The sequence below is a fragment of the Miscanthus floridulus genome, chromosome 4, assembly GCF_019320115.1.
Source record: "Miscanthus floridulus cultivar M001 chromosome 4, ASM1932011v1, whole genome shotgun sequence".
Taxonomy (NCBI): Eukaryota; Viridiplantae; Streptophyta; class Magnoliopsida; order Poales; family Poaceae; genus Miscanthus; species Miscanthus floridulus.
In genome coordinates this window covers 37,766,915-37,782,787 of record NC_089583.1, presented here as the reverse complement: position 1 = coordinate 37,782,787, position 15,873 = coordinate 37,766,915, and the positions used below count along the sequence as shown (strand labels likewise).

Here is a 15,873-nt window from a genome sequence, read left to right as displayed (position 1 = left end):
CAACTTCATCCTTGGGCTGTAGACTAGGCGGTACAACCCTCTAATCCCCGTTGTCGCATTGCGTCGATCAGGGGCGAAGCCAACTCAAAACTAACCCTGGTGCACCCTCTATCAAATATAAAGGAATATGTATAATTTTAAAGGAAATACATGGAAATTTTGAGGTACATATTAGTAATTTTTTGTTTTACTATGGCGCACGTGCACCAGGGAAAGCCAATGTGGGTTTGCCCCTAGCGTCGATGATGTGAGCACCAGCAGGAGGAGGAGTAACCAGCAGATGTTGCAACTCGGATTAAGGAAGCTGCTAAAAACTGCATAGTGTTGTGAAATAAAAGGAGTGCCTTCTAGCCCTGGTTATTGTTAAAAAGTCTAGAGGTTTGTTCTCACTCATACAATATATATGCAGTTAACAAATTTAATACGCATGGAATTAAATGCATTTGTTACACTATGTGATGGCTAATGACCAAAACAAAAATTCACGGATGCAGTGTGTAGAGCAGCACAACGTAAGCATGTGAGGAGAGGTCTTAATCATGCTCAAGCGTTGACAATTCCCCTTAATTTCTTATCAAAGCATGCCAAGCCTGCGTATCCTAGTTTCGAGTGAGGTCCAACTAGCTTGGATGGGGTGGTTGGATGTGCATCTATCCTCTTGGTGATGTAAAGTGGGGCAGCTTCCAGCAGAGCGCCAACTGATGATGTCTAGGAGGTCTCCGCATAGACTGATGGTGTCACCTTTGATGTTCTTGTGATCAATCCTCACCAGTCAGTTACCATATCCAGGGAGGTGTAACTCATCCCTAAGGGCCTGAGGTAAATATCTTTATCTGCAATTAGTCCCATTGAACCATTTATAGTCTTTTCTGAGTGTAAACTGGCTAACAGGCCTATTTATTTATGCTTGTAGAGAGTTCCTACTAGCTGTGTTTGGCTGGCAGGGAAGTTGGTGGATCCTCCCAGAAAATCAAAGCATAGTATATTTCTTCCACATAATGGAACGGGAGAAAACTTATTAATTGAATTCTTAGATGTCTTTTCAAAGGTATATTTTGTTCAACTCAACGTAGTTCTAGTTTCTTTCTTAGGAAACGTCAGCACACATTTGGCTTGATATTTACATCAGGAAGAATTTAGAATCATTGCTGCTCTTGGTAAACCTGTTCTACTAGGAATTCTTGACTTATTTTTTTAGGTTTTTTAAGAACGTAGCAGCTGCATTACATTATTTTTTCAGCGAGTTCTTTTGTATTATCTTCATAAGGACATGATTTGCTAGACAGAGCGATTTAATCTAGAAAATGTAGTATGTTGGATTATTTATTAGTTTTCTAACATGTATGTACTGACCTTGAGTGTCCAAATCACATAGGGGATTCATAGTAAACTCAAAACATTTTTGTTGGTCCATTTGGTAGTCAATACATATTTCCCAAGTTAATATTCATCTCTTAGTCTTGATTACAGCAAGGCACGAGGTGGATGCTAATGGTCTACAATCCAGACCGGTGATATGAATATGTGGGCCATTTGTAATACAGAATATAACAAGTGAATTTTAGTGTGAATATTATATTATTTTTTGTGCCCTTTTATAGTTAGTCATTGTTATAAAAGAATATGATTAGCAGTAGATACTAAAAATGAATTGTTGGATATGATGTTAACAAACTTTCAACTATATTTCAAAACCATTGACAGCCTTGATAAGAGCAAGTATACACCTGGAGCAGCGCAAATTTGAGCTGTGGCTCCAACTGACTACCGCTGATGGCTTGCCCTGATCTCTGCCCTGTTGTGTTGCTACGCTTGTAGGCAGTGGGATCAAATAAATCAAAGCTTTTGCTTAACTTGTATATGCAGGTCATCCACTCTGTTTTTATATCATTAAGTTTCTGTTATTCCGTGTAAAATATACGGCCTTTCTAATATGAATTACTTACCCCGATTTTGATTTAGTGATACATGTGTGCACAATATTACAAGGATTTAATGTCTTATTAACTGCTCTTGGGGACATCATGTAGTGGTATGTTTATTCCTCGATCCGTGGTAGGAAAGAGACTCTAGGACTCAATGAAGAAGCTGATCTTTAGCCTCAACTATGCGTAGAAGGTTCTTTCAACCCACCTAGCATCAATTTCATCATCTCCTTTGTTGTCATCTATGAAATTTCTGTGTCTTGATCTAAGTTTGTATTGGTACTTACCGGAGCCGGTGATCTTGTCCTATCGGTAGTGAGTGCTCTGAACACATGCTCTACCTAGGTAAGGGGATTCAAGGGTACATCCTATGCTAAGAAGGTGGGGGTCGAGCCTAAGGTGAAGCAGCCATGCATACAATTCACTATCATCCTTGTTCGTTCAATCTGCTAATGCCAATAAGGTTTGTCAAAGGTGGATTTTTGATTTGTACAGTATCATACAACTATTTGGACCACACAAAATATTTCGGTTACCCATGCCTTTAATCAAAATCATGATGCACACAAGACATTTCTTTTATATGTTATTAGCTAGAAAATACATAAGATTTTATAAATTTTGAAATCCGTAGCAACACATCAGGAGACCCTAAAACTCTTTCAAATTTAAAATCTCGACGGCTGCCTTGGCTGCTTCCCTAAACCTGCCTGGGCCGTCCATGAGTCCATCCAATCCAAATCCAAAGGGGGAAAAAAAGAAAAAAAAAGAAGGGGTCTGTTTTTTTTTTCTTTTTTTTTTTGGCGAAAATCAAGAGTAAGGGGTCTGCTGTGTGGTCCCGCAGGGTCGCACCATTCTCCCCCTCTTGTTCCGCCGAAACACACGCCCTGCACGGCTCGCCCAGACTTCAGTTTACTGGGGACAGCGCGCACCGCAGTCCGCAGCGTCTCCCCCCTTGTGCTCGTCCTCCGCCTCCGTCGTAGGTGCCGGCGCTAAGCGAGGATCCCTCCGTCCGTCCATCCCGACGGGACCTCGACTGGTTTCGTCGGTCGCTGGTAAGGAAGCCCTAACTTTTTTGTTCCTCGGATTGACTGCTTGCTTTTTCGAGTTGAGATCAGTTCAGTTTGGAGAGATTATCTCGTTCCACGCCTGCGTGCCCTCGAATCCAAATCTTCCTTGTCTGGGGCGGATGCGCGACCGCTCCTCCAATCCAATCCCCTTCCGGGTTCATGGATTTACTTGATTGATTGATGCTGTAGTACCGAGTATTTTTGTTAATTTCTTTTGGGATTGGTGGTGGAAACACCAAAGGTTGCCCCTGGTAATAGCGGAGGAACTTGGTCTTATAGCGGATTTTTTTTTTCTTGGAATCTCCTTCCGGTTCCAGGATGTACTAGTACTGCTCTCCACGCGCTTCTCGAAAAGGCTGACTGAAAGCGACCCGCATTGCTGCAATCACTCGTCCACTCACCTGAATAATGAATACTATCTGAAATGGATAACCCCAAACCCTCTGGAAAGAGAAATAAAATGGTACCGACTTTATTGAAATTATTCTCAGACTTGGACTGCTATTTATGTGAACAAATTTGTTAGCTCACACATCAAATAGGTCTAGCATTCATGCTAACCACCTTACTAAATTTGTGTGATGAGTACAGACAGGTTGTACGCCGGTACCTATTGACGGATTGGTTGCATGTAGCCACGCTGGCCGTGTATGAGGAATGCTTTCTTTCTGAACTTTCCATTTATGGCTAACTCTGTTTTGCGTTTTTGTTGCATGTACTGAAGTGGCAACAGGTGACGGGACGTCGATATGAAGTGGTTATGTTGTAACTGCCACTTTGACGACGAGGAAGATGGCCACGACAAGGAACAGGCCAAAGCTCAGAGCAATAAGATAGACCGTACGTTGCTTGCTTTCAATGCTTGTCTTTGTTTGGTCTTGTGAATTCTGGTATGATTGGGCCAGTTGAAGGTTACATAGGATTAGGAACCAACCTTTTGTTCTCTCTTGACGCTTCATGGGAATTAGGAAACCTCAGCCGTATTGAGTCTGAAGAATAGCTGGAAGCAGTTTTCTGGCTATTCACAGAAAGTTTTCAATTTTTTTTAATATGAATCAGATTATTGATGGATTCACACATAAAGACGAGGTGGATCAAGAATTTCTGATATGACTTTGGGGACTGGCTAGCAACTTGATAAACCATCATAGTGTTTCTCATAGCAAATTAACACAGAGAAAATTCAATGGTACCATAGTGTTTCTTAGTATAATTTTAAGACTGGCAAATACAAGGATACGTTGTAGTTTCCTATATCAACTGTGTAGATAGCAGATACAAAGATGCCATCATATTGTTCTCTATATAAAATGCTTGAACATCTGTCATCAGATGCAAAAATCTCATTATAGTGTTTCTCATATCACATATACACACCTGTCTACGCAGACAAAACTGTGTCGGAACCCTATTTCTACTTGTTTCCTTTGGGTTACACAATTTGCCCTTGTTCTTTTTGGGGACCTAATTCACTGTGTTGGAAGGTAGACAAAGAAGTGTTGGAACACCACACCTAGTTTTTAATATGTCATATATATGCTTAGATTGTCCAATCTCCTCTTTTTAAGGGACCCAAGTCATACAATGCTCATAATACATGTCTTTTATTTTTATTCTTCCTTGTGTTGTTCCCAAGGTGTTCTCTTTGAACAGAAGTTTCCAAGTTTTTTTTGCTAGAATTTGTTTGAATGACTCATTTAAGACCTACTCCCTCCATTCCAAATTATAAGACGCTTTGGCTTCTAGATACATATATGTTTGCTATGCACTTAGATATACACTATGTCTAGATACATAGTAAAAGCAATGTATCTTGAAAATCCAAAACGTCTTATAATTTGGAATAGAGGGAGTATGTATTAACTATTAAATCCTTGTGTATCACCTTTTAGTTATGTCATTTGTATCTCAAGTCTTTGCTGATTTAACTTTTATCTTTTCAGCCAATCAGAAGTCTTCAAAACCTCCTGTTAGTCAACCTGAGCCAGAGTTCTTCCCTCCTACAATTGATGTCCCTGAATTGTCGTTGGATGATTTGAAACAAAAGACTGATGATTTTGGATCGAGTGCTCTGATTGGTGAAGGTTCTTATGGACGAGTATATCATGCCACTTTGGATGATGGGAGGCAAGCGGCAGTTAAAAAACTTGATGCATCTGAAAATGAGCCTAATGATGAGTTCCTGAAACAGGTGAGCACTGGCAGCACTTTAAGCTTCTTGACTTTGTGTCCTCATACGTAGTTGATAATGTCAGAAGGGGAAGCATAAGAAAATACATATGTTCTCTGTGTTGCAGGTCTCACTGGCATCAAAGCTAAAACATGAAAATCTTGTTGAGATGTTGGGTTACTGTGTGGATGGGAATTATCGTATACTCGCATATGAATTTGCAACCATGGGTTCGCTTCATGATGTTTTACATGGTAAGATGTTAAGCATTCAGTACCCTTTTCATGTCACATGTGCACACATTATATTCTTTAGGATGTCATACTCATCTGTGATGGACCTGCATCATATTCCTTTGTACAACAGGAAGAAAAGGTGTTCAAGGCGCGCAGCCTGGACCTGTACTTGACTGGATGCAGAGGGTCAAAATTGCTATTGAGGCTGCAAAAGGTATTGAATATCTGCATGAAAAGGTTCAGCCTTCAATCATCCATCGGGACATCAGATCAAGCAATGTACTGCTGTTTGAGGATTTCAAGGCAAAAATTGCAGACTTCAATCTTTTGAACCAAGCACCAGATATGGCAGCTCGGCTCCATTCAACTCGTGTATTGGGAACTTTTGGATATCACGCACCTGAGTAATTGTCTAATATCCTTATTCATAATAATTATCTTCTTTGTGACACATTCATTTTCGTCAATGTTACTCTGACTGCAGCTTTCTCAGCTCAACTGTAGGTTTCCTAATTCATACCTTGAACTTAGTGTAGCTTTCATGCCAGTTTAGTTAAAGCCCTGACTGCCACCTTAATGACTTTATATTCTTTATAATGATTTAACTGGTCGTTTGTGCAACTGTGCTCATTTTTATTAGCTACTATATTTTAGCATGCTTGCCTTGTTGATTGCTATGAAGGGCGGGCTTGGTGCAAGCGGTAGAGTCTTACCGCCTGTGACCGGAAGGTCCCGGGTTCGAGTCGCGGTCTCCTCGCATTGCACAGGCGAGGGTAAGGCTTGCCACTAACACCCTTCCCCAGACCCCGCATAGAGCGGGAGCTCTCTGCACTGGGTACGCCCTTTTTGCCTTGTTGATTGCTATGGCAACAAGGTGTTTTTTTTTGTGAAATATGTAACTGGTAGTTTTGTTACTTAAGCTATCATGGTTCAAGCTTTCACAAAAAAAAGGTTATCATTGACTCATTCTTCAAAGATGTGGGCATGTGGCAGATGGGAAGCACACATGCATGCCAACAACTGAAGGCACTTTTTTTTTTGAAGAAAACAAAAACCATATTGTGAACCCATGATGTACAGGCAGCCCCTGTCAAAAGACAAATGGCTGCCCTAACCAATACTCTTGATCCTTGTGTTGAACAGAAAATTATTTATCTATACCATGGTTGCAAGGAATATGGAACACACCAACGCCATAGAATTTTACCTGGTAACTGTAGTACATGCTATGATGCTAGTCAACCTTTGGGTCACTTTTCTTCCTGCAGTCATTTATGCACATAACTACATATAAAACTATGGCCATCTTTTGTTTTCCCTCGCCGTCATCTATCTGCATAATTATTACATATCAAAGACATTGAATTCTACGTTCTTATGAGGATACATACAAGTACAAGTACTTCTAACACTTGCACTAGCAAGTATGCTGATTTATAACATTACTGTTTTTGAAATCATTAGTTCCATTAACAAAGCCAGACCAATGTCCTTGCAAGGCATGAACCCTGCATGACAACAGTACTTGGGTTGGCGAGGCACTGAATTTTGTATGGAGTCAGTTGCCAGCATTTTACTTGTGTCATTTGGTTAATAGAATGAAATGCATTCCTATTAAGAAAAGCTGGACCTTGGCTAGGTAGATGATGAGAATATTATGACAGAACTTTGTTTGCACAATTGTACTCTAAATCACTTGTAACTACATATATATATGTTATTCGTATAAGCTCTTGTTTTTTATAGTGATTTCCCATTGTATATTAACATAACCGCTTGTAAAGTGGATATGTCATCATATAGTGACATAGCTACCACATTACTTGATTTTCATCTGTGTACAATAGTTGTTTCTGTGGAGGCACCATAGGGATTCTTTTTCACACTAGGTTACCCAGTGCGGCATTGATAATATATTACAGTCAGCAGTCACAGTAGGTTTTCTTGAACTGATATCAAATATTAAATACCATCAGTATTGAACCTGAACTTCTGCTAATCTTTGTGTCTTTAACTCTAGTACATGTGCTTGATTATTTCATTTTTAAGAATGTTGAACAACAAAACTAATATGTCAAGATAGTGTATTTTTACATCCTGGCAGGCCACCTGAAAACGATAATTTGCCATATGCTACTTGCTATCGTATCCCATGTATACCAAAATCCGCTATATATGGATTTAGTACACATTTTGGAGCCTTTTGCAGAGCTTTTTTGAATGTAAACTGGCAGGACCTGCTGTTTATTAAAAAATATAGGGGAAGCAACCTAAGCCAAAAAGGTAAACCACGGGAAGAAAGAAAACAAACTGTAAAGGAGAGCAGCAATCAGAAAAGAAACACCACACTGGAAAAAGCCTTTTGCAGAACTTCACATTGCAAATTAAATCAGTGCCATTTAATTTATCAACAACCTACTTCAACCTAGTGAACAACCTTTTATGGCATCCCTACTTGATCTTAAATTGTTGTATTTGTATTCCCTAAATGCATGCTAACATGACAGGATACACCCAGGTAATTTCTTCAAGAAATTTGGGTGCAAGAGGCTCGCCTCCTTTTTTTTGTTTTCTTGATTTTTTTTTGATAAGGCGTTTTATTGATTTCAATAGTGTGCCCAAGATAATATGGGCTGCATGCTTTGTTCATGCCTTTTGCTATCAAGACGTGCTGACATTTCTTTTGGAACTTTTGAATACCAGGCTTACATTTGTTTCTGCCCTTGATTAGTTATTTTGGATTTACTACATTGGTTGATCTGTTATTAGTGATGCTTCATTTCATAATTAATTAATCAACTAATGATAGGGTTACAGTAACATAAATCTAGCAGGATCAATGATTTATGTTGCAACATTGTGGTGAAAATAATTTTTTTATCCATGAACTTTTGAAACTTTTGAATACCAAGCTTACATTTGTTTCTGCCCTTGATTGGTTATTTTGGATTGATTACATTGGTTGATTTGTTATTAATGTTGCTTCATATTATAATTAATTAATCAACTAATGATAGGGTTACAGTACCATAAATCTAGCAAGATCAAGGATTTATATTGTAACATTGTGGTGAAAATAGTTTTTTTATGCATGAACTGTAGAAATATTTAAAGTCCTGATTTTTCTTTCTGCCTTTCTAAATTTGGCGCTACTTGGTACAGATATGCTATGACTGGCCAGCTGACACAGAAAAGCGATGTCTACAGCTTTGGTGTAGTTCTTTTGGAACTTTTGACTGGAAGGAAACCAGTAGATCACACAATGCCTCGAGGACAACAAAGTTTAGTCACATGGGTAAGTTATTTTGCTAACTTACATTGGAGAATGGTTGCTTATGTGTTGTACAATAATGCTGTTATTGCCATACTGACATGGTTTTGCAAAATAGCCTAGTTTTTACTGGATACTGCTATTGACATACTGACTTGGTTTCTCAAAAAAAGCCTAGTTGTTTAGATGTTACTTGGGTAGGAACATAGGCAAATCAAGCCACTCTCAGGTTCTGTTCATCAGCCAATTAGTATCTAGGCACCAAGTCTTACTGAAAAGCGAGAACTGATTCTTATCGGGTCAGAATTGGTGATGGTCTTTTGTCAGTAAACCCCAGAAGCTAGATCAGAAAAAGGTAGGGAAGTATTCATTCTGACTTCTTTTATGTACATTTGTTTCTTTCTTTCAGGCTACTCCAAGGTTAAGTGAAGACAAGGTGAAGCAATGTGTGGATCCCAGGTTGAAGGGAGAATATCCTCCAAAGGGAGTCGCTAAGGTTGACATTTTACCCCCTCGTACATGTCTATGTGAATGATGTTTTACGTTAATTTGGCCATCTTTTATTGATGTAATCCCTTGGACTCAACCTGCAGCTTGCTGCAGTGGCAGCTCTATGCGTGCAATACGAAGCAGAGTTCAGGCCCAACATGAGCATAGTTGTGAAGGCGCTTTCACCTCTCCTTCAACAAAGACCTGCACCAGCCACCGCAGAGCCAGCCCCACAACCTGTGAGCTGAAACCAGTCACATGTGATGGGACCCTCGGCATACATTCAATCAGCACATTCTATGAGTCATCTTTTATTTTTTGGACAAGGATTCTATGAATCATTGAGAGTATTTTGGATATTTGTTCTGTAGCATTCTCAATTGGGTTCAACATGCTACTGTTTGTGGTCACCAGTTCGTGGCATGATGTTGGCGCCACACAATGGTCTATGCAGTAGGCTCGAAGTTGTTTTTTACCTTCTCTACCTATACCAACTGTTTGTAGGTTTCAGAATTCGCTGCTTGAAGAATAGATGCAGAATGATCTAGACTTTTTTGCCTTTGGCGTGGCGTTGCTGCCTTGCCTTCCATGCTCGTTATCATGTACTTCCTCCCAAATCGCAATTCACTTTTGCTTTGTTGTAAGCTAAAATTCTTGAACTGCGATCAAGTTTATAGAAATATAGATATGGACGTCTAATAAAACACCAAATAAGTGCAAGAGTTTATAGAATACATATTGATATCTAAGATACCAATAAGTGTAAGATATATTGAATGATAGATTGAATGAAACTAATTGGTGGTGTAAATGTTGGTATATATTTCTTTAGATTTAGTTAAAATTAAAGAAGTTAAACTTAGGACAAAAACTAAAGTGACTATATAGTAATTTATAATTTGCGGCAGTAGGCAGCAACTTATGACGTGAATCAGTCCTGGCCGCTTGTGTTTGGTGTTTCGAAAATGAGAACCAAAGTTATGTGTGACAGTTGAGCAACTTCAACAATAGTCCTTAAAATAGGGTCTCTATTTATTTAGGTTTTGAGGATTTTTCCTACTTCTAATGGTTTTTTATTGAGCTCAACTCTAGCAGTAACCTTCAAATTAGGGTTCCTATTGTTTTAGACCCAGTGACCTTCGAATTAGGGTTCTTATTTTTGTAGACCTATTTGTCGGTTACATTGCTCATTATTTTTTTATTCCCCTCTCCTATTCCCTTGCTGCTGTCCCCACCTAGTGGCAGAGAAGAGGATCTCGCTGGGGAGGAGGACCTCGATGGGAGGGGTGGACTTGGCCTCGGTGGCGGCACGGCTGGAGGGGAGGACTTCAACAGGAAGGGATGGGCTTGGCCTCGGTGGTCACGTGGTAGGAGTGAATAGGATGGTGACACGGGACATACTAGGGACGAAAAAAAAGATGAGCGGGAGAGAGTTGGCGCGAAAAAAAAATTTTAGGAGAAGTAGGGAGCTTCCTGCGCACTCATAGTAGATGGGGCTGATGGAAAAATTTGGTGACCTCCATGGAGTAGGGATTTAAGTTGGGGCCCTGTTGGATTAAGTGATTTTTTTGTGCAAAAATGTAAGAGTAAGGACATGTTTAGGATCTCTGCTGGAAATGCTCTAGCTCGATAGACCGGGAGAGATGAACATCTGGCTCATCTCAGTCTTCCTTTACGACTAAAGTGATCTTTAGATTTCTAAACTGTAATTTATAAGGAGTGTGCCATTGGTGGGGGGTGGGGGGGGGGGGGGGGGGGGGGGTTAGAGTGGGTGGAGATTGGCGGCCTAGAGCATCAGGTCCCCTAGCGGGGTGGGTAGCGATGGATGTGGAATATTGTTGTGTTACATAAGTATAACAAAGAGATGTAATTCAACTTTATGTTGAGATGAAGGAGAGAGAGGAAGACAGAGAAGAAAATGCATTGTAAGAGCACCTTCGCTGGTGACTCATGAGCTATCTCTAAGAATATTATTCTTAGTAGGAGCGGTTGCCTTAAGCGAACCAATTCTAAAAATAATGTCTAAGGATGGTTGTCTTACAACCACCGCTACTGAAGATATATTTGCAGTGCCGGTCAGAAACCCGACTTTGAAAATAATTCAAACACATACACACACACACAAAAAAGGAGTTGATTGCCCGCTAGTCTGCGGTTGCTCCGTTGTGGTAGCCCAGCCTGTCGTTGCCACACCGGTAAGCTCGCCGTTGTTCAACCGTGCTAGCCTGCCGCTCCAGCCTACACACTATGCCATTGTGCAGCCGCACCGGCTAGCCCGCGACGTCGCTCCATCCCGCGCCGTCGCGCCAACTGGAGTTGCTCGCGCCACACCGCGCGTGGGCCAGCCCACGCAGCTACGCCGCAGCTCCAACCAACATCGTTGATGTACGGTGCCGCCTGCTCGTACCTCTCCAGACATGCTCGCCGGGAGTCGTGTGTGCCTTGCACGGAGCCACATTCCACCTTCGCCTCCATGGCTGCGTGAAGGAGAAAGAGGAAGGAAGGAAAGATAAGTGAGAGATTAAGGTGGTGTTTAGATGCGAAATGGGTTGAAAACTTTCTACGAAATATTTTCAAGGTGAAAATCCATTTCTGCAAAAAAAAAATTCAGACCCTGTTTAGATGTACCTGAAAACTTTTGAGCTGTAACAAAAGATGACAGATTTGCCCATAATAAATTATGCTTTTGGACCATTAATACCAGCCATGCACATGCATGCTGCTCGGCACATGAAAACACGTGAAAATGGTAAGCCAACGAGGGAGGATATGGTTCATACCGAGGCTCGAGCATTCCTAGTGGGAGCCGGAATCTCTTCGAGGTCGTCTTCTTCACCATCTGCGACTGGATCCACGTTGAAGTTGTCATCCGCCATGGCTGCCGGATGAGTTGCTGGAGAATGGGACCGGCGACCGCGACGGGGAACCGATCCAGAAGGTGCGGTGGACGAAGATCCACGCGTGCCGCTGCCGGAGAGTGGAGGCGGACGTGGGGCACGCGGAGCGCCGGAGTTGAGGCCCGCGCGGCCGGCCATGCCGCCTCCTCCGCCGCCGGATCGAGCCGTCCAAACGCCAAGGGTACGCCCGGAGGCACGGACGCGCACGGGAGAGGGGGAGAAGCTGCCCTCGCCATCTGCTTCGTCCTGGCCGTAGCGTAGGAGGTTCTCGTACCTCCCCATTCCGGGCCAAGCCTCGCCATTGGAGTTGAGATCGAGGGAGGAGAGGCCGGCCCGTTGAGCGCTGATGGAGCTTGAGCTAGGGAACTACGCCGGCGGGTCAGAGTAGAGGTTGAAAGCCGACGAGTGCTCCGGTTGGGAGAAGAAATCGCGGATGTCGTCGTCGTTTCTGTACCCGCCGCCGTTGCCTTCGAATCCGTCCATGAGCGCTCGGACGCGGCTTGAAAGCCCGATCTACGCGCGGAGAGGGCATGGCCGGCCGTGGTGAAAGAAGTGTGGGGAAGAAGGTGAAGGCTGGCGATGGAGGAGGTGGGGGAGAGACCGAGAGGAGCGGCTGCGAGGGAGATCAGCGCGGCGGCGGTGGAGGAGAGTGGCGGAGATGGAGATGGGGAAAGGAAGAAGGAGAGTGGCGGCCGAGCGAATGGATAGGGTAGGGAGGGAGCGGGCGAGGGGTACAGGTGCGTTCAGGCCGTGGACCGAGGCGAAAAATTTCGGATTCGGGAGTCTGGAGTCCAAAATGTGAAATTTTTTGGAGGAGAACTTTTTACACTTTTCACACCCATGTTTAATTACATTTTGCAAAAAGATGACCCAGAATCTAAAATTATTTTGCAAAATAGAGGAACTAAACATGGCCTAAGAGGAGAGAAATAACGGAGGAGAGATGAGGCAAAACGCAAAAGAGAGATATACTTGTACAACATGCGCACACCAAGATATAAGACAAATGAGAGAAATAATGGAGGTCTAATTCGAATTTGGCAGCCAGATCTAGAAATAGCACTTTTAGGTGCGATGCTCTTAAACAACCGTCCAAAAAATTAGTTTGGCAGCCAGATCTAGAAATAGCACTTTTAGGTGCGATGCTCTTAAACAACCGTCCAAAAAATTAGTCCTATTTCTAGGGGCGTTCAGCTTAAGGTAGCTCCTAAGAATTATATTTTCTGGGTATGGCTCTCTTAATGTAACCATTTCTGAAAATAATTGTATGTCTTCGGTCGTTCCACTTAAATGATCCATCTCTAAAAATATATTTGTAGGACGATTCATTAGCTACTGTGCTACTCGTTCTTACTAAAATCGTTTTTTTATGTGCATCGTACTTAGAAAAAGTTGGAGGGGACTCTAAAAATCGTTTGTGTACTAGTGTAAACATTGCAAAGTTATAAAGCCTACCATTAATAAGAATATTAATGATAAACTTTTCCTCGCCCTATATGGTTTAGAGGTCCGGAGCAAGAACTAAGAACAAGGCTAATAATACAGCCAACTTGCTAGTTGTAAGGTTCTTTGCAGCCTTCTCAGTCTTTCCATATAGCTCTTTATTGTTAATACATGACCTACTTGTTTCTCTCACAAAGTTTCTCGGTTCTTGTGCCTAAGCCGGCTGTAAGCTTACAGCCTGCTTCTTCTCTCTCCTTCACCTCAGTATTTAGCCAGCTTACATCCTGCTATTATACTTGCTCTAAACTCGTACAATTCTCTGATTGCTCTGTCCAAATTCGGACTCTCTTTTTACAAACTATGGAGCGACAAAAATTAGAATAAATTCTTACACGCCAAAAAACGCACTCTTCTGCTTGATATGAAAACTCCTCCGTCTTGAACAAATATTAGTCAAGTATTTTGGAGGACTACTCAGCATGGAATTTGAACGGTCACACAATGCTAGCCAGAAGTTAAATGCATGCATTTTTGGAGGACTACTCAGCATGGAATTTGAAAGGTCACACAAAGCTACGACGTTCGTAGTGGCCGAATTTTTTATTATTTAGTTCTTTTTTTGAAAGTTTCTTTCAAATAGACCCCTGGCGGAAAGAATTCCAGAAATGGACCCTTGGCTCGGCGCCAGAGTGACTGGCGCCGAGCTCGGTGCCACGGTCACTGGCGCCGAGGTCCTGGGCACGGGAAAATGGCCTGCCAGGGGCTCGGCGCCAGAGTGACTGGCGCCGAGCTCGGCGCCATAGTGAATGGCGCCGAGACACCTGCATTTAACCCAGCCTGCACTTCTTCCCCGAGCGTTCTTCCTCTTATTTCTCCTCCGTCTCGGGTTTTTTTCTCGCCACTTCACCCTACCTCACAATCACCGGCAACTTAGAATTTTGACTAAGTCCCTAAATTTACCATGAGATGGACATGCTGAAATTTGTTAAGCCTGGATTTTTACCATGACTTGGACATTGTCAAATTTGATTTTTACCGTGGGACAGACATATGCAAAAATGGCTAAGTCTGAATTTTTTCTATGACTTAGAGACTAGAATTACCATAGATATGTAATTTGAATTTTTACCATGGCAATGCCATATTGAATTTTATTGTGACTTGGATATGTTACAATCTGTCTAAATCTGTGATTTTACCATGAGATGGACGTATGTATATTTAGCATGAGATGGTCTGATTTTTTACCGTGGCTAAGTCCAAACTTGACAAGACTTGTTTTGTTGTCATGGAAGTATTAGCTTTAACCTTGTTAAACACCATATCATTCCTACTCAGCCATATCGCTCCATAGAGCGCAACAACTCCTGACAAAATTTGGTTGTCCATCACAGATCTATTTGTCGGAGTTGAGCATGTTCTCTCTTAGATATGACCACGAGCTCACTCAAATGAGGCTTTTGGGTGGCGCCATGGTTGTTCGTCGGTGTCAGTCCGATGTCACGTGGTGGTGGGACCACGACCTGATGAACTCGCAGCAGCCAGCAGCTCTCATCTATCATCTGTGGCTTCCCCAGCAGAGAGAAGACCAGGTTACAGGAGTTTAGCCACTGTCGCTTCTATAGAGTTAAGAAGAACAGGGCATAAAAGATGCGATTTCTTCTCTAGAGTCCTAGGTGAGTCGGGATTTTGCACCACATCCACGATCTATACGTATTTGTTTTGTGGTATTATGTGCTCTAATATCTGCTTACATTTTGCATAGTGGCTGACATTCTAGATTTGAAAATCACATTGACATATATATCCAAATTTACTTCTCCAATTTCTCACAATCTAGCTTATATGAGATGTACAAATTTATCTGCAGCTCATGTTTTGATTTTGATTGTTTATGAAGCAAATTATCGCGTATCATCATCGACACCTTGGCAATCGTTCCTGACTTTGATCCTGTCACTTCACAGGGACTCAGGTAAGTAAATGATTTAAAGCATCTGAGACAAATGAATGCCCCATCATCATATATGGAACCCCAAACGCCATCAGAGAGTACTCAAACTCGTAGTAAGGTATTAAATTGAGTTGCTATACAAACTTGGAAGATAAAATATCGCAAACTGATTTAGGTTTAGGTCCAAAAATAAAGTTTGTTGTACTCAACTCAAACTACAACTTCTATTAAAGGTCAAACTTTATATCTAGAAAAGAAACTATAGTTTTACTGTGGTCAAAACTGCATCATAAAAAGGGTATTAACTATTGATTCAACACTTAGAAACATTTTTAGGCTCGTTCATCAACATGAACGCTAGATCATTTTTATCCTAAGTATTTCTATGTTGTTTTAAGTGCTCAAATACCAAGTCAGT

The 15,873-nt window shown here is 41.7% G+C and overlaps 1 protein-coding gene across 3 annotated transcripts; it reads left to right on the top strand.

Annotated features, from left to right (window-relative positions):
- Window positions 1-2,771: 2,771 nt before the first annotated feature.
- LOC136549614 (PTI1-like tyrosine-protein kinase 1) lies at window positions 2,772-9,722 on the top strand. Of its 3 annotated transcripts, none has more exons than XM_066540954.1 (8): window positions 2,772-2,980; window positions 3,729-3,835; window positions 4,939-5,186; window positions 5,293-5,419; window positions 5,532-5,805; window positions 8,564-8,696; window positions 9,082-9,168; window positions 9,266-9,722. In XM_066540954.1, the coding sequence occupies exons 2-8, from the start codon at window positions 3,745-3,747 to the stop codon at window positions 9,407-9,409; spliced, it is 1,104 nt and encodes a 367-aa protein (XP_066397051.1). In that variant the 5' UTR covers window positions 2,772-2,980; window positions 3,729-3,744; the 3' UTR covers window positions 9,410-9,722. The 3 variants fall into 3 exon arrangements, with proteins under 3 accessions (XP_066397051.1, XP_066397052.1, XP_066397050.1); XM_066540955.1 differs by having other exon boundaries at window positions 3,720-3,835; window positions 5,080-5,186; XM_066540953.1 differs by having other exon boundaries at window positions 3,720-3,835.
- The last annotated feature ends 6,151 nt before the right edge of the window (window positions 9,723-15,873 follow it).